This window comes from Melanotaenia boesemani, chromosome 17 (genome assembly GCF_017639745.1).
Source record: "Melanotaenia boesemani isolate fMelBoe1 chromosome 17, fMelBoe1.pri, whole genome shotgun sequence".
NCBI classification, from domain to species: Eukaryota; Metazoa; Chordata; class Actinopteri; order Atheriniformes; family Melanotaeniidae; genus Melanotaenia; species Melanotaenia boesemani.
Window position 1 is genome coordinate 219891 of NC_055698.1, and position 24177 is coordinate 244067.

The window sequence follows — 24177 nt, forward strand, 5'->3', positions numbered from 1 at the left end:
GGCAGCTAAAAGGAGCTGTAAGCCAGGGATACACCAAAGTCGCGGTTTGGTTTTAAGGTCAGAGTTCGGTTCTTTTCGGGCTGGTAAGCCAGGAACAAAAGCCAAACATAAAACTGCTAAACTTTGGTGTAAACACGAACATGTTTATTGACATGTAAAATAAATGCTTGCTGTAAATTCTCCAAAGATCATTAAATATATATAAAAAATATGGCATAAATAGATATATCCCTTCTATTTTCATAGTACATACGTATATTAAGGGAGGGATGTTTCAAGAGAAAAAAAAGATTATTCACTCAAACTTGTAGAAATATTAATTTAATCCACAGATCAATATTTTTTTTAAAGAATAACTTTAATTTCATGTATGCTGTAAAAGATTCAGTAACATATGATTAGTTGCAAGGCTCCAGACCAGTTCACAACAACGTCAACTCAGGGCTCTTTACAAGCAATTCAAAACACATAATAGCCTAGTTAGGGAAAAGCATGACTTGGATTCAGTCCTCCATCTTGAGCAGGCATGGGGCAGCAGGTGAAAGTGGAAAGGAAAAACCTCCAGTAGAACCCGGCTGAGGGAGGGCGGCCATCTGCCTCGACCGGTCGGGGTGGAAAGGACAGAAAAGAGAGACCAACAGACTCTGCAACTTTTATCCAGGAAGACCTGCTGAGGGAAGAGAAATACATTAATGTTGTCATGAGTTTATAGATGGAAAATAAGGAGCAGAGAGTCAGTCCATCACAAGACGTCCCTTGGCAGTCTAAGCTTATGTCAGCATAACTAAGGGATGGCTAGACCACGCATAACTATAAGCTCTATGATCTTCAAGGTAGAGAGGGCGTCTGCCTCCCAAACCCAAACTGGGAACTGGTTCCATAAGAGAGGCCCTGATAGTCAAAGGCTCTTCCTTCCCTTCGACTCCTAGAAAGTCGAGGAACCACAAGTAAACCTGCAGTCTGAGAAAGAAGTGTGCTGTTGGGAATATATGGAACGGTAAGATGTGTGTGTATATACACACACACAATGGAGCCTGGTCATGGAGTACTTTATATGTGAGGAGAAGAATTTTAAATTATATCCTAAATTTATTAGGGAGCCAACAAAGAGCAGTTAAAATTCGACAAATATGATCTCTGTAGTTGTCATCAGAACCCTGGCTGCAGCATTGTGGATCAGCTGGTAAACTCCTCAGTTCGGAGGTCATTTGATGGTTTGCTTCAGGTTCAGCAGGCGTTTCCTGTTTTAGGACTTAGCAGCCGACACGGTGCTCCACCAGCTTCTAGAAGCAAACAAAGAAATATGTTGTTTCCACATTTTTGGGTCTTCTTGTTGAATTTCTGGGGTGACCATGACGTCATCTCTGGTTCAAAGCTAGTGAATCGTGTGAGAGCCTCACAGTTAGATGATGATGATGAACAGTATTCTTCATCAGTGATGACAGTTCTAATCAGTTTATACACCATCTATAAATGACCGACTGCTGTCCAAACCCCCAGATCATCACCTCCCACCCTGCCGGGCGTCTCTGGATTCATGGGTGGACCACGGTAAGGATGAAGAGGACGGAGGAGACCAGGCCGCCGGTTCCCAAAGAGCCCACTTCACTTTAAAAAGGTGCAGTCGGATGGGACCACCACCTGGAGCAGGACCACCCTGAACCTACCGGTCTCGTGATGTTTTGCTAATGTTTTTTTACGGCTGTGATATTTTTTCTTCCATCAGTTCTGTAACGGTGACATAAAACTTCTTGTGTTTTCTGTGATTAGAATAAAACCTGAGTAAGACTTTTACTTCAGATCAAACATTCAGTTTCATGTGTCTAAAAACCAGTTTGTTGCTGCATGTTGAAGAATCCGATCTCGCAGACCGACATGGTAGAACGTCATCAGCACAGTCAACTTGAAATTGGAGGGCGTTCCCAGCATGCCATGTGTCAGATTTGTGAAATGAACCCTGAAAATCTGCTAACATTTTTCTTGTATTTAATGTTCCCGATGAAATAATGGCTGTGGAGAGCAACTCCAGCTGTGACACCAACACTGCAGCTGCTTTAAAGAAGCTCACCGGAGCTTTCCTGGCTTATTCAGCATCATCAGATGTTCTGTAAAGAACTTTTCTACAAGAGACACCATCAGGTTAATCTATGAAAACTTTATTAACTCCCAGAAAGCGTTGCTGCAGAGTGCTGCTGACGACACACGATTTGCTGTTAAAACATAAAAACATTGTTCTCTTTTTAATCCCTAAATATTTGCAGCTCACAGATGAGTTTGCCACAGAAAGCAAACTAAAGGTGACCTGGTGAACTGATGTACAGCGATCGATGGGCGAGGGGATGGAGTTGCACATCTGTCGGACTTTATGCTTGGTAAAAACCAGGAGTTTGTTTCGGTGGAAGAAGATTCAAGTTCAGTCTTTCACTGCAGCTACATCGGTGATGTCAGATCCATCAAACCTAGTCTTCCTCATCTCTCCAGTACAGAGATCAGAAAACACACCTGGTCAGCTTGGAGCAGAAGTCTTCAGGACCAAACCCCAGGGAACTCCTCCCATCTTGCCTGCCGTGTCTCTGGGTTCATGGCTTGAGTTTGAGCCAGGGGTGGACCACGGCGAGGATGGAGAGGACGGAGGAGACCAGGCCGCAGGTTCCCACAAAGCCCGGTCCAGTTCTGTAAATCCCCAGCTGGTCCAAGGGGATGAAGACATCACAGCTGTTCTTCAGCAGGTCCAACAGCAAAGGCGGGTTATTGTAGAGAATCGTTACCACCTGCCGGAGGTGTCGCTGGAGCCACGCTGTCATGAGAGGAAGAGCTGCTGGAGATGAGGAGGAGAGGTCAGCAGGGAGGCAGGTGTTGGAGAATTTGGACCTTCTGGATCGGTTCTCATGGTCCACGAGGAGGCAGAGCTCATACACATCTCTGGTCAGATTCATGATGAGAGAAAACAGGTAGTACCTGTCGGGTAGAAGCAGAATTCGCCGTTCAAATCTGGACAGCAAAACCAGAATCCAGAAAAATCCTGATCCACTTTATAATGGGTCTTGATCCAGAAATCCATTCATAGGAAGCCATTTCTGACCACTGAGAGAAGAGAAGCTGCTCACCTGAAAGATCTCTGACTCCATTTCTGTTGATCTAGTTTGGAGAGGACTCCGGTTTTTCCAGCCCACAGGACGTTGTCGCAGGCGAAGTACATGGCTCTGTTCAGGTGGCTGATGGTCAGGCAGAGCCTCAACACGCCGTCTGACAGGTGGATGGAGCGTTTGGCTGCCTCCAGAGCTTCCACCGAGTTCCCCAGGCGAAGCACTGCAGGAGGACAAACATCCAAGAATAAGACATCACATCTGGAAAAGATTAGCTTTTTTTAGTCAGAGGTTGTCTGAGACCAGGATCGGACCACTGCTGCACCAGGCCTTCATCCCGGTTCAGCCACATGTCCGACTGGCATCTTCAGCACCGTGGAGTGGAAAGAAAATGATTTTCAACAAATAAAAACCTGAAAAGTGTGGTGTGTTCATCCTCCCTGAACATTCTAAGGTAGTTTGGAAGAGCTGGAAAACTACATGGTATGCCAGGCAAGGAGAGCACCGTGATCAGAGAAGTTCAGCTAAGAGGTTCATGGTGACTCTGGAGAAGCCACAGGATCCACAGCCCAAGCAGACAATCTGTCCACAGAATACTCCATAAATCTGGTCTTTATAGAAGAGAACTCCAGAAGAAGTCCCACTGCAAGGGGAGGCAGAGACGTCCTTGCCACCGCTCTGCCACCAGGAGGCGTTCCGGGGTTAAAGTGAGCAAAACACCAGAAGACCCTGTAGCTGCCCACCAGCTGGTTAGAGGTGCGACAGGCAGCAGTGCCTGCAGACAGTTCTATCCGCCTGTACATAAAAACGTGGCAGAAAACCAGACGTGCACGTTACCTTGAACCCACCATCACCACAGTGAAACATGGTGGCGGCAGCATCATGCTGTGGGCCTGGGAATCTAGTCAGTTTATGAAAGATGGATGAAGCTGAATCCAAGGTAATCCTAGAAGGAAACCTGTTTCAGGCTGAAAAAGACTTGAGACTGGGGCAGGGGTTCACCTTCTAATAGGACAACCACCTGAAACATCCAGCTGGAGATACAAACGGATGGTTCCCAACCTGAGATGCCCGAGGAACAGAGTGTCCGTGGAGTTTTGGCTGTGCAGATCCTGTGAGGTGTATCAGGTCTTCAGGTCTACTTGGACATTTGGTCCAAAGGGAACTGGCATTTTCAGGTCTGAATTCTAAATGAAACTGAAAACTAAATGGGGGTTATCAAAATTAGCTATATCATGACATATTACAAGATAAAAAAAATACTGAGATCACAGCTTGTTCATCCAGTCAGTTCTGGTCCATGTACCTTGGTTCTGTGAAGCCAGTGAGCTGGTGGAGCCGTTTCCTGGTAACATGTATTTTTCTGCAACATTTTACTAATGAAACTGATGAGAAAAACACAAGTGCAGATGATTTCATTATAAAAGAAAAAAATTAGGCTATATGTTGATAGTTACCTTAGCTGTGTGTAAACTTCTGAATCCTTTCTAGTGAGAAGCAGCTGATGAAAGCATGAAGCATTGTTTCAGCCTGGGGAGGGGTCCTTGGCTTTTTAGGGGGTCTTCAAGGAAAATATGTAGGGAAACACTAGTTTAGATCAAAACATGTTCATGTATCAGGATCTGGTTCAAATCCAGACCTGAATCCACCCAGTCTGAGTCAGAGCTGCTTTACAAAGAAGAAACGTTTCAGTCTCCATGTTCGAAGCTGGTAGAAACATCCCCAAACACCTGCAGCTGGGACCGAACGGTGGACCTGCGGACGGACGCCGCACCTGTCATATTTTTATTAGCTGGAAATCATTTTCTCTCCACGACGCAGTTGTAAACAAGTCTGTGTTAATCTGTCACATGTTGGACTGAGATGTGGGTGTGAATACTTTTACTGTAACAAACACAAATGACACAGAAACAGAAAAACAGTTCAGAGATGGAATATTGACCTCAGTTATGCTAGTTATACTAGTTATACTACATAATACTAGTTATACTACATAATTAAAGATGTGTTATTTTATTATGCTATATTTTCTTAGTACCCTTCAATAATCTTTATTTTATGTTATGGCTCTATTGTGTGGTTCTGCTCTAATCCACAAAAATAACAGACTCACATTTTCGAGTCAGGCTCAGATGTTTCTCCAGCTCACTGATGGTTTTGTAGAAGTCCGATGCTGCTCTGTTCCACTGCAGCGAGTAGCCCAGGACCATGCAGGCATACTGGGCTGCCCTGGAAGGAACAAATGAGGGTGAACAGTCTGTCAGGAACTGACCACCAGGTACCATCTATATGCTATCCAGGTACAGAGTAGAGATGTGATCTTAATAAATGAATCAGTTCTTTTGAACGGCTCTCAACAGTTTCAAGCTGATCGTTTGCAAGCTGTTCTTTTTGTTCTATACAAACGATCCAGGCTGCCGTCACGTGACACGTGTGTGCCGTCGTCTGATGTCACCTGACAGAAAGTATTGTTCGGAAACAAATACTGTGGGATCTATCCAGAAGTTTTACTAAAATTTGCACTGATGTCAGGTTTACTCTGTTTTTCCTGTGTTTTCTTCTAAATCTCATATAGTAGATTTAATATAGGTACATATTATTTATTATTCTTACAGTTTTTTTTTGTTGTTGTGTTTTTTTTGTTTTTTTTGTTTTTTTGCATTACTAAAATGTCCTTGTGTGGAAAATGTTGGAATAAAATTAATTAAGTTAATTATAGCTGGTTAGGTTTTTATGCTTTTTGGTGAGAGGGAATCCAAACAGTGATCTTGGTGTGAAAGCATGGAGCCACCTTATGGAACATTTACAATAATAACACAATTTAAATAAAATTATAACCAAAGATTTCAGAATAATTGTCACCCAGGGTTTGAATTACGGGGGAGCTAAGGGGAGCTGGGCTTCCCTGAAAGGCACAGAAGCTCCCCTAAAGACATTCAGCTGACATTTTGAGGGGGAGCCCTACGAATAGTTTCAGGTTACATTTAATTTTTCAGAAAGGTTCCTGATGTGTCTTGAAAAGAATAGTGTTCATTTGTTTCATTAAATCCTCCAAATGTGATGGTTGGTTGTTTGCGGCGCGCTGCGAGCGACACAAAAACACTTTGTAAGCTTACTTTGTGGTTGTTAAAAGACTTTCTGTCCTGTTTCTGATTAAACAAGAAGCACACAGAAGCAGGTGAGGGTTTTTTGTAGTAACCATATTTTTGATTGCACTACGTGCACTAATATATATGCACGTGCAAAGTCATGGTGCACGCCGACAAAAGGCTCCCCAAAAGCTCCCCACCAACAGATTGGTGGGGGGTTAAGTTTGAATTTTTCTGATCCTAATCTTACCAGCGATTATTTTCTTGATAACAACGAGTTATTCCTGATTGAATTCTGAAAACAATAAAATAAAAATAAGAATGAGTCAGTGTTTTGAACGGCTCTTTGGGTCCGGCTCCATTCAAAGAGCCAGAAATCTCATCACTGGCACAAAGCTGATATAAACTTGGATAAACAACGTGTTATGCTGATTTTCCATCCAGCTGTAGCTTCTGTCCTATAAGCATCGGATCAGTGTCGCTGAGACAAACAGCGTCTTGCTGTTTATCTACTTGTTTGATCGTAATGGACTTGAACCAGCCGAACTGGATTAAACAGAGATCATTAATCTGTCAGATTACCTGATCGCCTTCTCCTTGGACTGACTCTGAGCGTTGAACCGAACCCAGGACTCCATTCCGGGTCTCCGTTCCGGGCCCGCAGCAGCGAATCGGTTCTGATCTGGATCTCGAAGTTCCGGTTATCATTCAAATGTTCTGGTTCTGTATATGTCTGGTGAACGGTTCTGATCCAGAAAGGACTGTGGATTATTTAGCCTCCGAGTTTTGTTTTTACTGTAAAGAGCGAACCCCTTTCCTCTTCCGCTTCCGCTTCTTCTTCAACTGAATTTCCGGCAGCAGGAGTTGAACTATCGCCCCCTGCTGGCCGGAACCTGCTGCTATTATCTTCATGGTTATTATCTAGCTGCCAGATAAACAGCATTCCTGACAGATTTCCACGCTGGCACACTGAGAGGCGTGTTGAAGCTGTGTGCAGGGCTCACAGTCAAAACAATCCTGAGCCTGAACTTTTTTCTGGAGCGGAGAAGCAGTGATGCATACACACTACAGACAAACAACGTTTGGCATTGTTCTGGGCATAAGATGACCTACAGTTTAAATGTGAATTTTAGAAAGTAAAGGTAATAATAATATAAGGACATGTGAAACTCAGTCAGGCTAATTAATTTAAATTATTCATTTAGCAATCATTTAATTTAGTAAAGGGCAATTTATACAAATAAAAGTTACAGAGCAACGATGAACTTTAGGTAACATTTTAATTTTAAATTGTAACATTTCCATTGTTTTTGTTCAAAACAATATCAAATTAGGTTATAGAATACAAAACAAATGCAATTTAATACACTAAACTACAAGTCAGTTCAGTAAACAAGAGCAAAAACAGGTTCAAGTTCTCCAAGACCTGATTAACCTGCATAAGAAACGGATAGAAAATAAATAGTTTACTTCAGAAACTGAGAACTGCTAAACTGAAGCCTCCAGTACAATCACCACCGCTCGTTAACACCTTTTTTCCTGTTTTATTTCTTTTTTTTTTGGTTGGGGTTTGACTCCTCTCCTTTTTAACATGGATCAGTCACCGGGCCGCTACGTCAGCTGTGGGTGGTGCTCCAGGTGTTGTGTGATCATATGGCCGCTGGAGCGCTGCCCGTTAGCGTCGGTTCGCTCAGCTTCTCTGTGTCTGCAGCTCCTCCTCTCCGTGTAAAACCGACATAGTACGAGAATGCAGACGACAATATGTGTAAATTAAGAGAGAAAATGCTTTAACGGATTTATTAACTGCAGATGAAGACGTGCTGTAACCAGAAACGATGTCCAGGCTTGTTGCTGAAAACATGCAGCAGCAAGTTCTGCTTACTTTCCAAGATGAATACGTGTAATTTCCAACTTTAACATTGTTCACTGTTCATTTTCTACAATTCAGAGTCTCAACCACTATACACATAATTATCTTTTTTTTTTTCCTGAATAGTGAAAAGGAGTACTTTAAGCCCTGTGTGTGACCTCCACTCAGACACACACACACACGTTAAAGCTGTGTGACCTCCACTCGGACACAAAAGGGTCCATAGTTCCAGGTAGATAGGGTAGGTAGCTGTTGACCTTTGACCCTGAATGGAGCTCTGTAAAGACATCAAGTTGAAGTCATCACAGAAGCTTAGAAAAAACGTCCTCTAATAAACAGAAATGTAAAACTTGTTCTCGTGTCTAAGTAGTAAAAGCAGCACAGACTTACACGCTGGACTTGCCAACATCATGTTTCAACCAGCAAACACCAGAAGCTTCACTTCTGTCAGTCACAGAAGAGCAATGCTATCCAAAGCTATCTTTTAAAGGCCGGAGTTGGTGGGATGAGTTACATTTTTCAGATTACATTTAATTACCATTAGCGCTGTCATTCCCTGTTATGTAGCAGATATGTAGTAATTGTGTGTAAGCTGTAGCGAGGTCAGACGCTGTAACTATTCATGAAGCATCACAGCGTAAATGAAAGCAGACAGAGTGGAAAGATTTTATTTGATATCATAAATTAAAAATAGATGTTGAGTCTTCGTCTATAGAGCCAAAAATCATCTGAGACACTTCCAGTTAATCTGGTTTCATTTAGGTTTCCTCATGAGCAGAAATATATCGTTCACCTGTACAACTGTTCATGTAAAACAGTCTACTCATCCATCCATCCATCCATCCATCCATCGGGGGAAGCTGAAGAACCTGGGGACCCTCTACACATGACAGAAGCAGGCAGGCCCAAGTCAGAAAACTAAATATGTAAATATGGGGCTCAAGGTTTACTGGGAGAGCGGGAAGTAAACACTCCTGATGCTTCCAACATGGTTTTCCTTCGCGCCGTCTCCTTGGCAACATTGTGGTTAAGTCGTCTCAGACGTTCCTGCAGAAGAAGCTGTTGTTAGACCACCTCAGGACCTGGAGCAGATTAGCAGCAGGACTGCGGATGCTAATGCTGGAAGACAACTTGAAGCAGCTTTAGCTGCTGTTGTCGGTGAGGAGATGAAACATCTTCACAAAGCACAAACCTCTGATCAAACACTTCTGTCTGCTTTTAGAACCGAGACACGGCCTGAGGCTGATTTAGGATCAATGTTAAAAATAGGGACAAATCCATCCGTAGAGCTTAAAAGACACGTTACAGCCCAGCAGGACACGTTACTAGTATTATTAATATCGTTACTGTAACGCCGTTACTTTTGTCAGTAATTAATATTCTAATGCATTACTCTTTAAATAAAGTAACTCAGTTACACAAGTTCACCGGACACAGAGGGAATGTCCAGGGATAGAAAAAATATTTATAATTAAGAGCTCTACATGCAGCTATTTAGATTTAATTTTTATTATTATTTTATTTATATTTATTTATTTAAAAAAAATTTTTCAAATAACCTGCTGGCCCGAGTGACATCAATTAGTGTTAAAAATGACTTTGTGTTTATATTTCGTACAACGCTGTAGCTAATAAATTAGAAGGATATTAATGGAAGAATTTTAAGAATGCTCTTTTACAAAAGTAACTAAAAAGTTACTTGGAACTGTAACATTACATTTTGGTGTAAGTAATCAACAAAATAACAGTTACTTTTTGAATGAAGTAACTAGTAGCTGTAACTAGTTATGTTTTTTTTTAACACTGTAGCCCAGCAGGATGCTGTTTATTCTTACAATCATCTGTTCAGTTGTTTTAGAGAAAAAAGGAACAACTTTTTTTTGTAAAGCCTGCAGTCAGTGTGGAGCAGGTTTGAGTCATAGCTGAAACTACTGACGGCTGCAGCTTTATCAGCTTCAGAAGGAGCGCGAGCCTGTAGGTGTGCACTGACCTGCGCGTTCTGCAGGATGTTGTTGACCAGCACGACTCTGCGCCGCGCATTCAGCAGCTTCTTCACGTAGGGGTCCAGGTCCAGAGCTACCTTCTGGTGTTCGTTGATCCGGCACAGTTCTGGGAAGAAACGTGTTTACTGTCTGTTTTATGCGTTTATTTATTTTTATGCTTTTTTGTAAACTCATATACTGACAGAGGATGAAATGTTGAACAGAACACGTGACTTAAACAGGCAATCTGTGAAATTACCTGTAGCCAGATTATCTATGTGCTCCCTTAATTCCACCTGACTTTCTCTGAAAAGGACAGAAAACATGACAGTAGTAGGAGGACAAACATCGACTCAGATCCAGGTTCACTGGGAACAAACTAAAGTCACGTGACGAGATCATGAGATGATTTTTTTTTTTTTTTTTTTTTTTTTTGCATTTCATTTTATAAAGAAATAACGGAGCGGTTTACCGGACGGAGTGGACGTGGAGGTCTAGCTGCTGGACGGCGGGTTTCAGCAGGTCCAGCAGACCCTCCGCTACAGCGTCTTTACCTGGACAACTATCCACCATCGCCACGGCAGCCATGTTAGCGACTGATCACCATCCAGCCTCGGAGCAGAGCCTCGATGTTCTCAGTCGCGACACTCTCATTGGCTCTCGTGAAGAAAACATGGCGGCGCACTTCCGGGTTACTGGAGACGTTCAATGTTTCAAACACCGGATCGGACTGCGTTCATCACCAATGCTTTCATTCGTTTTCAGAGGAAAGTCGATGCAGCATCTGTCTTATAAGTCACGAAAATGCATTTACGTTCTGTCAGACGTCCTGTATTAAATAATTATGTCTGTTCAATGTGATAAACTGTTGTTTAAACCTATTTTGTCTTTGTGTGTTTTAGATATTGTCCTCCCAGCATTTTTGTTTAGTTCAAAGAAATGTGGTCACGGTCTTATATGATTTATTTTAGTGTACTGATCAAGTGTTATTCATAGATTCATAGAATTTGATGTTCAATATGACTTAGGTTAGTGGAAATGTATTGAAAAAAATAATTAAATGGTATTGTTCTGTCACCTCATTCATTCATTCTCTGTACCGCTTGGTCCATTACGGGTCACAGGTAAGCTGGAGCCTATCCCAGCATTAACAGGTGAGAGGCAGGTACACCTGGACAGCTAACCAGTCCATCTCAGGGCCAACACACAGAACAGGCTGCGGTGCTAACCCTGTTCTGTCACCTCTGTAGACATAACGAACCTCACACAGTTTCTTATTGTTACTTATTCATGCAGCTGAAATCCTTCCAGCCGCCTCTTCCTCCGTTCTGGGTCCCTCTGGAATCCAGACGTTGGAAAGCTCCTCTCAGACCAGTTGGAGCATCCAAATGCTGCACAGTTCACCATGATTGTTTTCTTGTCTGTAAAATGTTATATAACCATTAGATATAGTAGAAAACCCCAGACCTGTTATTATCCAGAGCCTGCTGACTTTCCTCCACTAAATTTTATTCAAACAGCTTAAATATTTATTAAAACTGCCTTGTCCCCTTTTGCTTTCCATGTTCCATAGTAATCACCTAAATTTATTCCTAATTAACTTATATTTCACCGATTCATCTCTATTCACTATCACTCTTTTATCTTCCCTCTTTACTCTTCATTACTTTTTCACACATACTTGTTGACTTCATATTCGCGCATGTTCTACCTTACAGCTGTTCTACATTCATGTTCTGTAGCTAATTTAGTCTTTACTGCCATGTTTTATATCTTTATTCAGGAGCAGCAGGCAGGAACACTGACATCCATCAGTTTGTCATTTTTCCTTCCCCGAGGTTTATTTTTATCTTTTCATTATGCAAACTGAAACTGGTTTCTTTACTTTATTGTCTTATGTGATTAAAAGTTTGTTTTTTAAAGGTTTAACTTGTTTTCTTGTACTGTCGGTGCCAGTCCCACCAGCAGGTCAGGTGGGTTTTTAGTTAAACCAGGTTGTTACTCAGTGAGACTTTTCCTTTTACGTTCAAAGCAAAGCAACTTTATTTATGCTGCACAATTCAACAACATGGTGATTTAAAGGGCTTTACAAAAAAAAAACATACGAATATATGAAGCATAATTTAAAATAAAAAGACAAAAAGGGAAGAACATAAACTAATAATGATCAAGTTTTTTTTTTTTAAAATCCAGTTTAAGAGAGACGGTGCAGATTTGGATTTACATACAAACCACTTTAAGTACTGACATTACATGCTACCACACGGCTGGCTTTAATAACTAGATGAAAGTAAGCCCTAACAACATCATCATTCAACCGTGAATTATAAGGACGGTTATCAGTAAGAAATATAGAGGCTAATGAGGACCATCATGTCTGATCTTTAATAAATGCTTGTTGGTTGAGATGAATTATTTTCCTCCAAAAATGTATGAAATTATTGTGCTGGTTACATTTATTTAATCTATTGTCAAACACGACTTGATTATCACTTAAGTCAACATTAACATAATAATACATTCACTGACCAAAGTATATGTGCAGCAATAAAATGTTTATTTAGTTTCCACCCTCAGTAATCTGATCGCTGCTGTCTGTTCCGTAGTAGAGTCCAGCAGCGCGAGCTTTGTTTGGAGGCTCCATGACCCACGTGACCGCGTGGATGTCGCAACTCTGAGTTTATCGAGGTCTCTGCCACGGAGGAACGGGACGACGTGATGACGTACAACGGACGTAAATCGTCGTCTATGGGGCGCCAAGTGTAAAAATTCAGTATAGAAGTTGTAGCTGACACATTTTCATTATTTATCTCACTTTTCTCACATTTAGCACATTTTTCCTACATTTAACATAACTTTTAACCACATGGTCAAATAGAAAATCTAAATCTAAATTTTAAATCTAAATCTAAATGCTATATGTTAAATCTAAGTGTTATATGTTATATCTAAATGTTAAATCTTATATTTAAATCTTAATTAATAAATCTAAATGTTGAATCTTTTTTTTTTTTTCCCACAATTTCTTTATTGAGTTTCTGCAGACAATGTAACAGATTACATTCATTTCACTTTGTATCAGAGTATCTGCTTTTTCTTTGAAAAGAAAAAAAAAAAAGTAAGAGGAAATAACATTGTCATGGACAGCCCAACCGGGACTCATCCCAACCTCCCTTCCAACATCCCTCCCATCAACCCCTTCCAGGTGTAGTCACCAATCTAAAGCATAGTAATGTACAGTGATGGAAAAAATAAAAGTGCAGTAAAACTGTGCTGGAAAAAAATCTTCGTGGGGAGAATCAAAAATGATGCCGAGTCAAACTGTCTTTTACAAGTTTATTATAGCAAAGAGAAATATAAAAAAATCATGCAGTCAAGCATGCAGAGAGATCTCTCTGAATAAACAAGAAAGTGTCACAAAGTTATATAGATTTCTGATCACGCCTTTACCAACTGTCATCATCATCATCATCACTTGATGGAGATCTCTATTAACAGCTGTTGCTAGGGGCAACGTAGAGAGAGTTCTTCGTAAAGCGAAACTATTTGGAGAGAGTTTTACATAAAATGAAACTAGACACACATTGAGACAGTACATGACCTTTTCGCCTTACTTCACCCCGCTAGTAGACAGAATAAGGGGAAGCTAAAAGAGAATCTGGCCAGCGTCTGTAAGTTTTGTTTTTAGTGTGAAAAGGTCACCTGATCATTTGTAAATGTAACAGTAATGCTGCATCTCATGACAGCTTTAATAAAGTTTAGGCCAGCTCACACAATAATTTCCATCACAAAACCAATCACAGTGATATATTGTAGTAGTAAAAGGATAAGTAAAAAAAAAAAAAAAAAAAAACACACCCGCTTTCTCCGCGTTGAGTGACACTACGATTTCAGGGGTGTCGGATGCAGGTGTGAATATGATATTCAACAGCCTTCTGGTATTAAAAAAAAAGCGTGTCTCCGTGATATAAAGCCTGTCTGATCCAGTGAAATTACTGAGGGCATCACCTTTTGTAGACGAAGAGCAAGAACTTTAGCCAGAATCTTACAATCTACGTTTAAGAGCGAAACCGGTCTGTAACTCCCACAAGTGGTGGGATCTCTGTTTTTCTTGAGCAGCAATGAAATGGACGCCTCGTACAGGGACGCTGGTAGATGGCCTTCAGTGAAGGAATCATTGAACATTCTTACAAGGATAGGGGCTACTAGCATTGAGTATGTCTTAAAAAACTCGACTGTAAACCCATCAGGGACAGGGGATTTCCTGTTCTGCATAGCATTAATTGCTTCTTGGACCTCCAATAGAGAAATTGGTCTACCTAGTTCTTTAGCGGAGTTTGCGTCAATCTGCGGGCATGTTATCTGATCCAGGGGGTTGGGAGACACTGCAGCAACTGGAGCACATTCAGAGGTATACAGGGTGGTGTAAAAGTCAACAAAACACTCATTGATAGCCACTGGATCAGAGGTGTGGCTTCCATCAGGTAACTTAATCCGGGGGATCAATCTGGATGCACTAGTCACGCGGGCCTGCTGTGCTAGGAGTCTCCCTGCCTTATCTCCCTGTTCAAAAAAGCCCTGTTTCGAATGTCGTAGCTGTTTCTCCACTATGTGAGTCATAAGCAGGTCATGTTCAGAGTGAAGCAGAAGTCTTCTCTTGTATAAGGTGGGGGATGGGTGGGTGGAGTAGGTTCCATCCAGTTTCAGGAGTTCCTCTGCAATTTCAGTCAGCCTGGCCCGTTCAGCCCTTTTCATTAAAGAAACGTAAGATATCACCTGTCCACGAATAGTTGCTTTGAGCCCTTCCCACAGGATGCCACTACTAACATCAGGGGTGTCATTAAGCTCTATGTAGGAGCGGATCTGCGACGCAATAAAATCTTTAAACTTATTGTCGGACAGTGAGTGTGAGCTAATCCTCCATGGCGAGGGTAAAATTGAACTCCGTGGGAGGTTAAGGTCAGCTGTGGTGGGAGCATGGTCAGAGATAGTTATTGGATGATAGTCACACACATATACAAAGTGTAGGAGATTATTATCAAGTAGAAAGAAGTCAGTTCGGGAGAATGTATGGTGTACATGGGAAAAAAACGAGTAGGCTCTACCGTGGGGGGTTTTAAACCTCCAGGGGTCAGAAATTCCCAACTGTGATATGTACAAATTTATTGCGTTCAATGCTTTGGGTCATAATGTCTGTGAGGGAAAGGATTTGTCAAGAGTCGCATCCTGCACTAGATTGAAATCTCCACCCATGATGATGCGGTGACTGTCAGCATTTGGGATTTTTGCAAACAGCCTTATGAAAAACTCGTTATCATCCCAGGTCGGTGCGTAGACCGAGATTAAGACTACTCTTAGAAAGTTAAAAATAAATATATGCATCTTACCATTAATGGTGTGAGTGGTTGGTTGGAAGTGTACTTTGAAGTGCAGCTCGTAAATGCAGAAAGACATTCACAGTAAAGACATGTGTGGGGCACCTGTGTGTGTGTGTGTGTGTGTGTGTGTGTCTGTGTATGTGTGCGTGCGAGCGAGCGAGTGTTTCCCTACTAGCGTATTGGTTGAGGTTAAAGGGGGCGGGATTAATTAGCATATATTCGAAACATTTAGGTTAAACATTTTAATTTAGATATAAGATTTAACTTTTAGATGTAAGATTCAAGATTTAGATATATTATTTAAGATTTAAATATAAGATTTAACATTTAGATTTAACATATAACATTTAGATATAACATATAACATTTAGATTTAGATTTAGATTTAAACATTTAGATTTAGATTTAACATTTAGATATAAGATTTAACTTTTAGATTTAAGATTCAACATTTAGATTTATTAATTAAGATTTAAATATAAGATTTAACATTTAGATATAACATATAACATTTAGATTTAGATTTAAAATTTAGATTTTGATGTTATATTTTACCATTATACATGTAACCACATGTATAATGGTAAAATAGAACATCAAAATGAAAAGTTATGTTAAATGTAGGAAAATGTAGGAAAAATGTGCTAAATGTGAGAAAAGTGAGATAAATAATGAAAATGTGTCAGTTACAACTTTTATACTGAATTTTTACACTTGGCGCCCCATAGTCGTCCCCCTCTCTGTCAAAAAATAAATAAATAAAATAAAAAAATACAAATAATTTCACACCTGTGGTTCATCACGTGATTGTGTCAGGTGACCCCTGTGATTGCATTTATGGAAGCGTGTTCAGTTTTATTTTATTTCTTAAGGGCAGGCGCCCGAAACGTCACTTTATTACATTTTTTAGGCGCAGCTTCGGGCGCGCAGACTTTATTTATGTCTGATTTTGCCTTTTCAGGCCAGCACCCACTGGTGCTGGACTCTTCTGGGATGTGCGTGTTATCGTCACCTATTTTTAAATCAAACTGAAGTTGATCCATTGCTGTTTGCTTACAGGTCTAGTAGAGGTGTGGATTACTTTTTTATTTTGTATATGACCAACTCATGCTGGACTCCTATTTGCAGACTTTTCCTCAGCTGTTAATGCCATCTTTTACCAGAGAAGCTTATTCTTTTTTTAAAACTAGATCTGAATCTTGTCAGCTGGATTCAGAAATTTTCAGCTGATAGAAGCCAGTGAGTGAGTTACCCTCCCCAAAGCCTGCACAATTCACCTGGTTTTGCCCAAAGATGCTGTCTCTACCCTGTACTCTGTGTTCCTTATACTAATGATTGTTGCAGCAAACATTTAAATAGACACATCCTAAAATTTGCTGATGAATTATTGTGAGGAAGAACAAGACCATGGGCCTGTATGACAACTTCACAGCTTGGTGTGATGAGTCCTCCCTTCAGTTAAACATACAAAATGCCAAGGAGTCCATCCATCTTCTGTTTTCACCAGCATTAAAGGTACTGGTTTTGAGTTGGAAATACTTTGACTCCCATAAATGTGTGGGGTTATGCTTAATAAAAAGTTTTGTTTTGAGGAACATGTCAGTCAAAGAATGAAAGAGAAGAACACAAGAACTTGAATACAATTTTCTTTTAATAGAATTTTTTATTGAATCGTTTTTATGTTTTGCATTGTCGCTCGGTGAGGAAATTGTTGCTCAGTGAGGAAATTGTTGCTCAGTGAGGAAATTGTTGCTCAGTAAGGAAATTGTTGCTCGGTGAGGAAATTGTTGCTCGGTAAGGAAATTGTTGCTCGGTGAGGAAATTGTTGCTCAGTAAGGAAATTGTTGCTGGTGAGGAAATTGTTGCTCGGTAAGGAAATTGTTGCTGGTGAGGAAATTGTTGCTCGGTGAGGAAATTGTTGCTCGGTGAGGAAATTGTTGCTCAGTAAGGAAATTGTTGCTGGTGAGGAAATTGTTGCTCGGTGAGGAAATTGTTGATCGGGGAGGAAATTGTTGCTGGTGAGGAAATTGTTGCTCGGTGAGGAAATTCTTGCTCGGTGAAGAAATTCTTGCTCGGTAAGGAAATTGTTGCTGGTAAGGAAATTGTTGCTCAGTGAAGAAATTGTTGCTCGGTAAGGAAATTGTTGCTCGGTAAGGAAATTGTTGCTCGGTAAGGAAGTTTTTGCTCGGTAAGAAAATTGTTGCTCGGTGAGGAAATTGTTGCTCGGTAAGGACTTGTTGCTCAGTGAGGAAATTGTTGCTCGGTAAGAAAATTGTTGCTCGGTGAGGAAATTGTTGGTGGTGAGGAAATTGTTGCTCGGTAAGGAAATTGTTGCTCAGTAAGGAAATTGTTGCTGGTGAGGAAATTGTTGCTCTGTAAGGAAATTGTTGCTGGTGAGGAAATTGTTGCTCGGTGAGGAAATTGTTGCTCAGTAAGGAAATTGTTGCTGGTGAGGAAATTCTTGCTCGGTAAGGAAATTGTTGCTCAGTGAGGAAATTGTTGCTCAGTGAGGAAATTGTTGCTCGGTGAGGAAATTGTTGCTCGGTAAGGAAATTGTTGCTCGGTGAGGAAATTGTTGCTCGGTGAGGAAATTGTTGCTCAGTAAGGAAATTGTTGCTGGTGAGGAAATTGTTGCTGGTGAGGAAATTGTTGCTCGGTAAGGAAATTGTTGCTCGGTGAGGAAATTGTTGCTCGGTGAGGAAATTGTTGCTCGGTAAGGAAATTGTTGCTGGTGAGGAAATTGTTGCTCGGTGAGGAAATTGTTGCTCGGTGAGGAAAATGTTGCTCGGTAAGGACTTGTTGCTCAGTGAGGAAATTGTTGCTCGGTAAGAAAATTGTTGCTCGGTGAGGAAATTGTTGGTGGTGAGGAAATTGTTGCTCGGTAAGGAAATTGTTGCTCAGTAAGGAAATTGTTGCTGGTGAGGAAATTGTTGCTCTGTAAGGAAATTGTTGCTGGTGAGGAAATTGTTGCTCGGTGAGGAAATTGTTGCTCAGTAAGGAAATTGTTGCTGGTGAGGAAATTCTTGCTCGGTAAGGAAATTGTTGCTCAGTGAGGAAATTGTTGCTCAGTGAGGAAATTGTTGCTCGGTGAGGAAATTGTTGCTCGGTAAGAAAATTGTTGCTCGGTGAGGAAATTGTTGGTGGTGAGGAAATTGTTGCTCGGTAAGGAAATTGTTGCTCAGTAAGGAAATTGTTGCTGGTGAGGAAATTGTTGCTCTGTAAGGAAATTGTTGCTGGTGAGGAAATTGTTGCTCGGTGAGGAAATTGTTGCTCAGTAAGGAAATTGTTGCTGGTGAGGAAATTCTTGCTCAGTAAGGAAATTGTTGCTGGTGAGGAAATTGTTGCTCGGTGAGGAAATTGTTGCTCGGTGAGGAAATTGTTGCTCGGTAAGGAAATTGTTGCTGGTGAGGAAATTGTTGCTCGGTGAGGAAATTGTTGATCGGGGAGGAAATTGTTGCTGGTGAGGAAATTGTTGCTCGGTGAGGAAATTGTTGCTCGGTGAGGAAATTGTTGCTCAGTAAGGAAATTGTTGCTGGTGAGGAAATTGTTGCTGGTGAGGAAATTGTTGCTCGGTAAGGAAATTGTTGCTCGGTGAGGAAATTGTTGCTCGGTGAGGAAATTGTTGCTCAGTAAGGAAATTGTTGCTGGTGAGGAAATTGTTGCTCGGTGAGGAAATTGTTGCTCGGTGAGGAAATTGTTGCTCGGTAAGGAAATTGTTGCTGGTGAGGAAATTGTTGCTCGGTGAGGAAATTGTTGATCGGGGAGGAAATTGTTGCTGGTGACGAAATTGTTGCTCGGTGAGGAAATTGTTGCTCGGTGAGGAAATTGTTGCTCGGTGAGGAAATTGTTGCTCGGTAAGGAAAGTGTTGCTCAGTGAGGAAATTGTTGCTCAGTGAGGAAATTGTTGCTCAGTAAGGAAATTGTTGCTCGGTGAGGAAAATGTTGCTCGGTAAGGAAATTATTGCTCGGTAAGGAAATTGTTGCTCAGTGAAGAAATTGTTGCTCGGTAAGGAAATTGTTGCTCGGTAAGGAAATTGTTGCTCGGTAAGGAAGTTTTTGCTCGGTAAGAAAATTGTTGCTCGGTGACGAAATTGTTGCTCGGTGAGGAAATTGTTGCTCAGTGAGGAAATTGTTGCTCGGTGAGGAAATTGTTGCTCGGTGAGGAAATTGTTGCTCGGTAAGGAAATTGTTGCTCGGTGAGGAAATTGTTGCTCAGTAAGGAAATTGTTGCTGGTGAGGAAATTGTTGCTCGGTAAGGAAATTGTTGCTGGTGAGGAAATTGTTGCTCGGTGAGGAAATTGTTGCTCAGTAAGGAAATTGTTGCTGGTGAGGAAATTGTTGCTCGGTGAGAAAATTGTTGATCGGGGAGGAAATTGTTGCTGGTGAGGAAATTGTTGCTCGGTGAGGAAATTCTTGCTCGGTGAAGAAATTCTTGCTCGGTAAGGAAATTGTTGCTGGTAAGGAAATTGTTGCTCAGTGAAGAAATTGTTGCTCGGTAAGGAAATTGTTGCTCGGTAAGGAAATTGTTGCTCGGTAAGGAAGTTTTTGCTCGGTAAGAAAATTGTTGCTCGGTGAGGAAATTGTTGCTCGGTAAGGACTTGTTGCTCAGTGAGGAAATTGTTGCTCGGTAAGGAAATTGTTGCTCGGTGAGGAAATTGTTGGTGGTGAGGAAATTGTTGCTCGGTAAGGAAATTGTTGCTCAGTAAGGAAATTGTTGCTCTGTAAGGAAATTGTTGCTGGTGAGGAAATTGTTGCTCGGTGAGGAAATTGTTGCTCAGTAAGGAAATTGTTGCTGGTGAGGAAATTCTTGCTCGGTAAGGAAATTGTTGCTCGGTGAGGAAATTGTTGCTCGGTGAGGAAATTGTTGCTCGGTAAGGAAATTGTTGCTCGGTGAGGAAATTGTTGCTCGGTGAGGAAATTGTTGCTCAGTAAGGAAATTGTTGCTGGTGAGGAAATTGTTGCTGGTGAGGAAATTGTTGCTCGGTAAGGAAATTGTTGCTGGTGAGGAAATTGTTGCTCGGTGAGGAAATTGTTGATCGGTGAGGAAATTGTTGCTCGGTGAGGAAATTGTTGCTCGGTGAGGAAATTCTTGCTCGGTAAGGAAAGTGTTGCTGGTAAGGAAATTCTTGCTCGGTGAAGAAATTCTTTCTCAGTGTAGAAATTCTTGCTCGGTAAGGAAATTGTTGCTCGGTAAGGAAATTGTTGCTCGGTAAGGAAGTTTTTGCTCGGTAAGAAAATTTTTACTCGGTGAGGAAATTGTTGCTCGGTAAGGACTTGTTGCTCAGTGAGGAAATTGTTGCTCGGTAAGGAAATTGTTGCTCGGTGAGGAAATTGTTGCTGGTGAGGAAATTGTTGCTCGGTAAGGAAATTGTTGCTCAGTAAGGAAATTGTTGCTGGTGAGGAAATTGTTGCTCTGTAAGGAAATTGTTGCTGGTGAGGAAATTCTTGCTCGGTGAGGAAATTGTTGCTCAGTAAGGAAATTGTTGCTGGTGAGGAAATTCTTGCTCGGTGAGGAAATTGTTGCTCGGTAAGGAAATTGTTGCTCAGTGAGGAAATTGTTGCTCGGTGAGGAAATTCTTGCTCAGTAAGAAAATTGTTGCTGGTGAGGAAATTCTTGCTCGGTGAGGAAATTGTTGCTCGGTAAGGAAATTGTTGCTCAGTGAGGAAATTGTTGTTCAGTAAGGAAATTGTTGCTCGGTAAGGAAATTGTTGCTCGGTGAGGAAATTCTTCCTCTGTGAGGAAATTCTGGCTCGGTAAGAAAATTGTTGCTTGGTAAGCAAATTGTTGCTGGTGAGGAAATTGTTGCTCTGTAAGAAAATTGTTGCTGGTGAGGAAATTCTTGCTCGGTGAGGAAATTGCTGCTCAGTAAGGAAATTGTTGCTGGTGAGGAAATTCTTGCTCTGTGAGGAAATTGTTGCTCGGTAAGGAAATTGTTGCTCAGTGAGGAAATTGTTGCTCGGTGAGGAAATTCTTGCTCAGTAAGGAAATTGTTGCTGGTGAGGAAATTCTTGCTCGGTGAGGAAATTGTTGCTCGGTAAGGAAATTGTTGCTCAGTGAGGAAATTGTTGCTCAGTAAGGAAATTGTTGCTCGGTAAGGAAATTCTTGCTCGGTGAGGAAATTCTTGCTCTGTGAGGAAATTCTGGCTCGGTAAGAAAATTGTTGCTTGGTAAGGAAATTGTTGCTGGTGAGGAAATTGTTGCTCGGTAAGGAAGTTTTTGCTCGGTAAGGAAATTGTTGCTCGGTGAGGAAATTCTTGCTCGGTAAGAAAATTGTTGCTTGGTAAGGAAATTGTTGCTGGTGAGGAAATTGTTGCTCGGTAAGGAAGTTTTTGCTCGGTAAGGAAATTGTTGCTCGGTGAGGAAATTCTTGCTCGGTAAGGAAATTGCTGCTCGGTAATGAAATTGTTGCGGGTGAGGAAATTGTTGCTCGGTGAGGAAATTGTTGCTCGGTATGGAAATTGTTGCTCGGTAAGGAAATTGTTGCCCGGTGAGGAAATTGTTGCTTGGTAAGGAAATTCTTGCTCGGTGAGGAAATTGTTGCTCAGTGAGGAAATTGTTGCCCGGTCAGGAAAGTCTTGCTCGGTGAGGAAATTGTTGCTCGGTAAGGAAATTGTTGCTCAGTAAGGAAATTGTTGCTGGTGAGGAAATTGTTGCTGGTGAGGAAATTGTTGCTCGGTAAGGAAATTGTTGCTGGTGAGGAAATTGTTGCTCGGTGAGGAAATTGTTGCTCGGTGAGGAAATTGTTGCTGGTGAGGAAATTGTTGCTCGGTGAGGAAATTGTTGATCGGGGAGGAAATTGTTGCTGGTGAGGAAATTGTTGCTCGGTGAGGAAATTGTTGCTCGGTGAGGAAATTCTTGCTCGGTAAGGAAAGTGTTGCTGGTAAGGAAATTCTTGCTCGGTGAAGAAATTCTTGCTCAGTGAAGAAATTCTTGCTCGGTAAGGAAATTGTTGCTCGGTAAGGAAATTGTTGCTCGGTAAGGAAGTTTTTGCTCGGTAAGAAAATTGTTGCTCGGTGAGGAAATTGTTGCTCGGTAAGGACTTGTTGCTCAGTGAGGAAATTGTTGCTCGGTAAGGAAATTGTTGCTCGGTGAGGAAATTGTTGGTGGTGAGGAAATTGTTGCTCGGTAAGGAAATTGTTGCTCAGTAAGGAAATTGTTGCTGGTGAGGAAATTGTTGCTCTGTAAGAAAATTGTTGCTGGTGAGGAAATTCTTGCTCGGTGAGGAAATTGTTGCTCAGTAAGGAAATTGTTGCTGGTGAGGAAATTCTTGCTCTGTGAGGAAATTGTTGCTCGGTAAGGAAATTGTTGCTCAGTGAGGAAATTGTTGCTCGGTGAGGAAATTCTTGCTCAGTAAGGAAATTGTTGCTGGTGAGGAAATTCTTGTTCGGTGAGGAAATTGTTGCTCGGTAAGGAAATTGTTGCTCAGTGAGGAAATTGTTGTTCAGTAAGGAAATTGTTGCTCGGTAAGGAAATTGTTGCTCGGTGAGGAAATTCTTCCTCTGTGAGGAAATTCTGGCTCGGTAAGAAAATTGTTGCTTGGTAAGCAAATTGTTGCTGGTGAGGAAATTGTTGCTCGGTAAGGAAGTTTTTGCTCGGTAAGGAAATTGTTGCTCGGTGAGGAAATTCTTGCTCGGTAAGAAAATTGTTGCTTGGTAAGGAAATTGTTGCTGGTGAGGAAATTGTTGCTCGGTAAGGAAGTTTTTGCTCGGTAAGGAAATTGTTGCTCAGTGAGGAAATTCTTGCTCGGTAAGGAAATTGCTGCTCGGTAATGAAATTGTTGCGGGTGAGGAAATTGTTGCTTGGTGAGGAAATTGTTGCTCGGTATGGAAATTGTTGCTCGGTAAGGAAATTGTTGCCCGGTGAGGAAATTGTTGCCCGGTAAGGAAATTCTTGCTCGGTGAGGAAATTGTTGCTCAGTGAGGAAATTGTTGCCCGGTCAGGAAAGTCTTGCTCGGTGAGGAAATTGTTGCTCGGTAAGGAAATTGTTGCTCAGTAAGGAAATTGTTGCTGGTCAGGAAATTGTTGCTGGTGAGGAAATTGTTGCTCGGTAAGGAAATTGTTGCTGGTGAGGAAATTGTTGCTCGGTGAGGAAATTGTTGCTCGGTGAGGAAATTGTTGCTGGTGAGGAAATTGTTGCTCGGTGAGGAAATTGTTGATCGGGGAGGAAATTGTTGCTGGTGAGGAAATTGTTGCTCGGTGAGGAAATTCTTGCTCGGTGAGGAAATTCTTGCTCGGTAAGGAAAGTGTTGCTGGTAAGGAAATTCTTGCTCGGTGAAGAAATTCTTGCTCAGTGAAGAAATTCTTGCTCGGTAAGGAAATTGTTGCTCGGTAAGGAAATTGTTGCTCGGTAAGGAAGTTTTTGCTCGGTAAGAAAATTGTTGCTCGGTGAGGAAATTGTTGCTCGGTAAGGACTTGTTGCTCAGTGAGGAAATTGTTGCTCGGTAAGGAAATTGTTGCTCGGTGAGGAAATTGTTGGTGGTGAGGAAATTGTTGCTCGGTAAGGAAATTGTTGCTCAGTAAGGAAATTGTTGCTGGTGAGGAAATTGTTGCTCTGTAAGAAAATTGTTGCTGGTGAGGAAATTCTTGCTCGGTGAGGAAATTGCTGCTCAGTAAGGAAATTGTTGCTGGTGAGGAAATTCTTGCTCTGTGAGGAAATTGTTGCTCGGTAAGGAAATTGTTGCTCAGTGAGGAAATTGTTGCTCGGTGAGGAAATTCTTGCTCAGTAAGGAAATTGTTGCTGGTGAGGAAATTCTTGCTCGGTGAGGAAATTG

The 24177-nt window shown here is 41.5% G+C and overlaps 3 protein-coding genes across 7 annotated transcripts in view; 1 reads left to right on the top strand and 2 right to left on the bottom strand.

Annotated features, from left to right (window-relative positions):
• ilf2 (interleukin enhancer binding factor 2) overlaps positions 1-13498 on the top strand; it is a 31085-nt gene extending 17587 nt beyond the window's left edge. The window contains exon 15 of one of the 3 annotated variants that reach the window (XM_042012327.1): positions 13484-13498. The gene's annotated coding sequence lies outside the window, so the exon portion shown is untranslated. Of the gene's footprint in view, positions 1-1426; positions 1813-13483 lie in introns of those variants that run through there. The other 2 variants (XM_042012326.1, XM_042012325.1) reach the window with 2 other exon arrangements.
• Positions 166-7386, bottom strand: pex11b (peroxisomal biogenesis factor 11 beta). 3 transcript variants are annotated; one of them, XR_006013496.1, is made up of 5 exons: positions 6758-7386; positions 5200-5315; positions 3108-3309; positions 2503-2958; positions 166-670 (listed from the first exon to the last, which is right to left on the bottom strand). XR_006013496.1 is itself a non-coding variant. In XM_042012336.1 (5 exons), exons 1-4 carry the CDS (start codon positions 6811-6813, stop codon positions 2580-2582), a joined length of 753 nt encoding a protein of 250 aa, XP_041868270.1. In that variant the 5' UTR covers positions 6814-7125; the 3' UTR covers positions 2141-2506; positions 2538-2579. The 3 variants fall into 3 exon arrangements, 1 of the variants encoding a protein (XP_041868270.1); XR_006013497.1 differs by having other exon boundaries at positions 167-667; XM_042012336.1 differs by lacking the exon at positions 166-670 and having other exon boundaries at positions 2141-2506; positions 2538-2958; positions 6758-7125.
• On the bottom strand, positions 7676-10728 carry snapin (SNAP associated protein). Its single transcript, XM_042012345.1, has 4 exons — positions 10500-10728; positions 10287-10333; positions 10036-10154; positions 7676-9092 (listed from the first exon to the last, which is right to left on the bottom strand). Exons 1-4 carry the CDS (start codon positions 10613-10615, stop codon positions 8985-8987), a joined length of 390 nt encoding a protein of 129 aa, XP_041868279.1. The 5' UTR covers positions 10616-10728; the 3' UTR covers positions 7676-8984.
• Positions 13499-24177: the final 10679 nt, after the last annotated feature.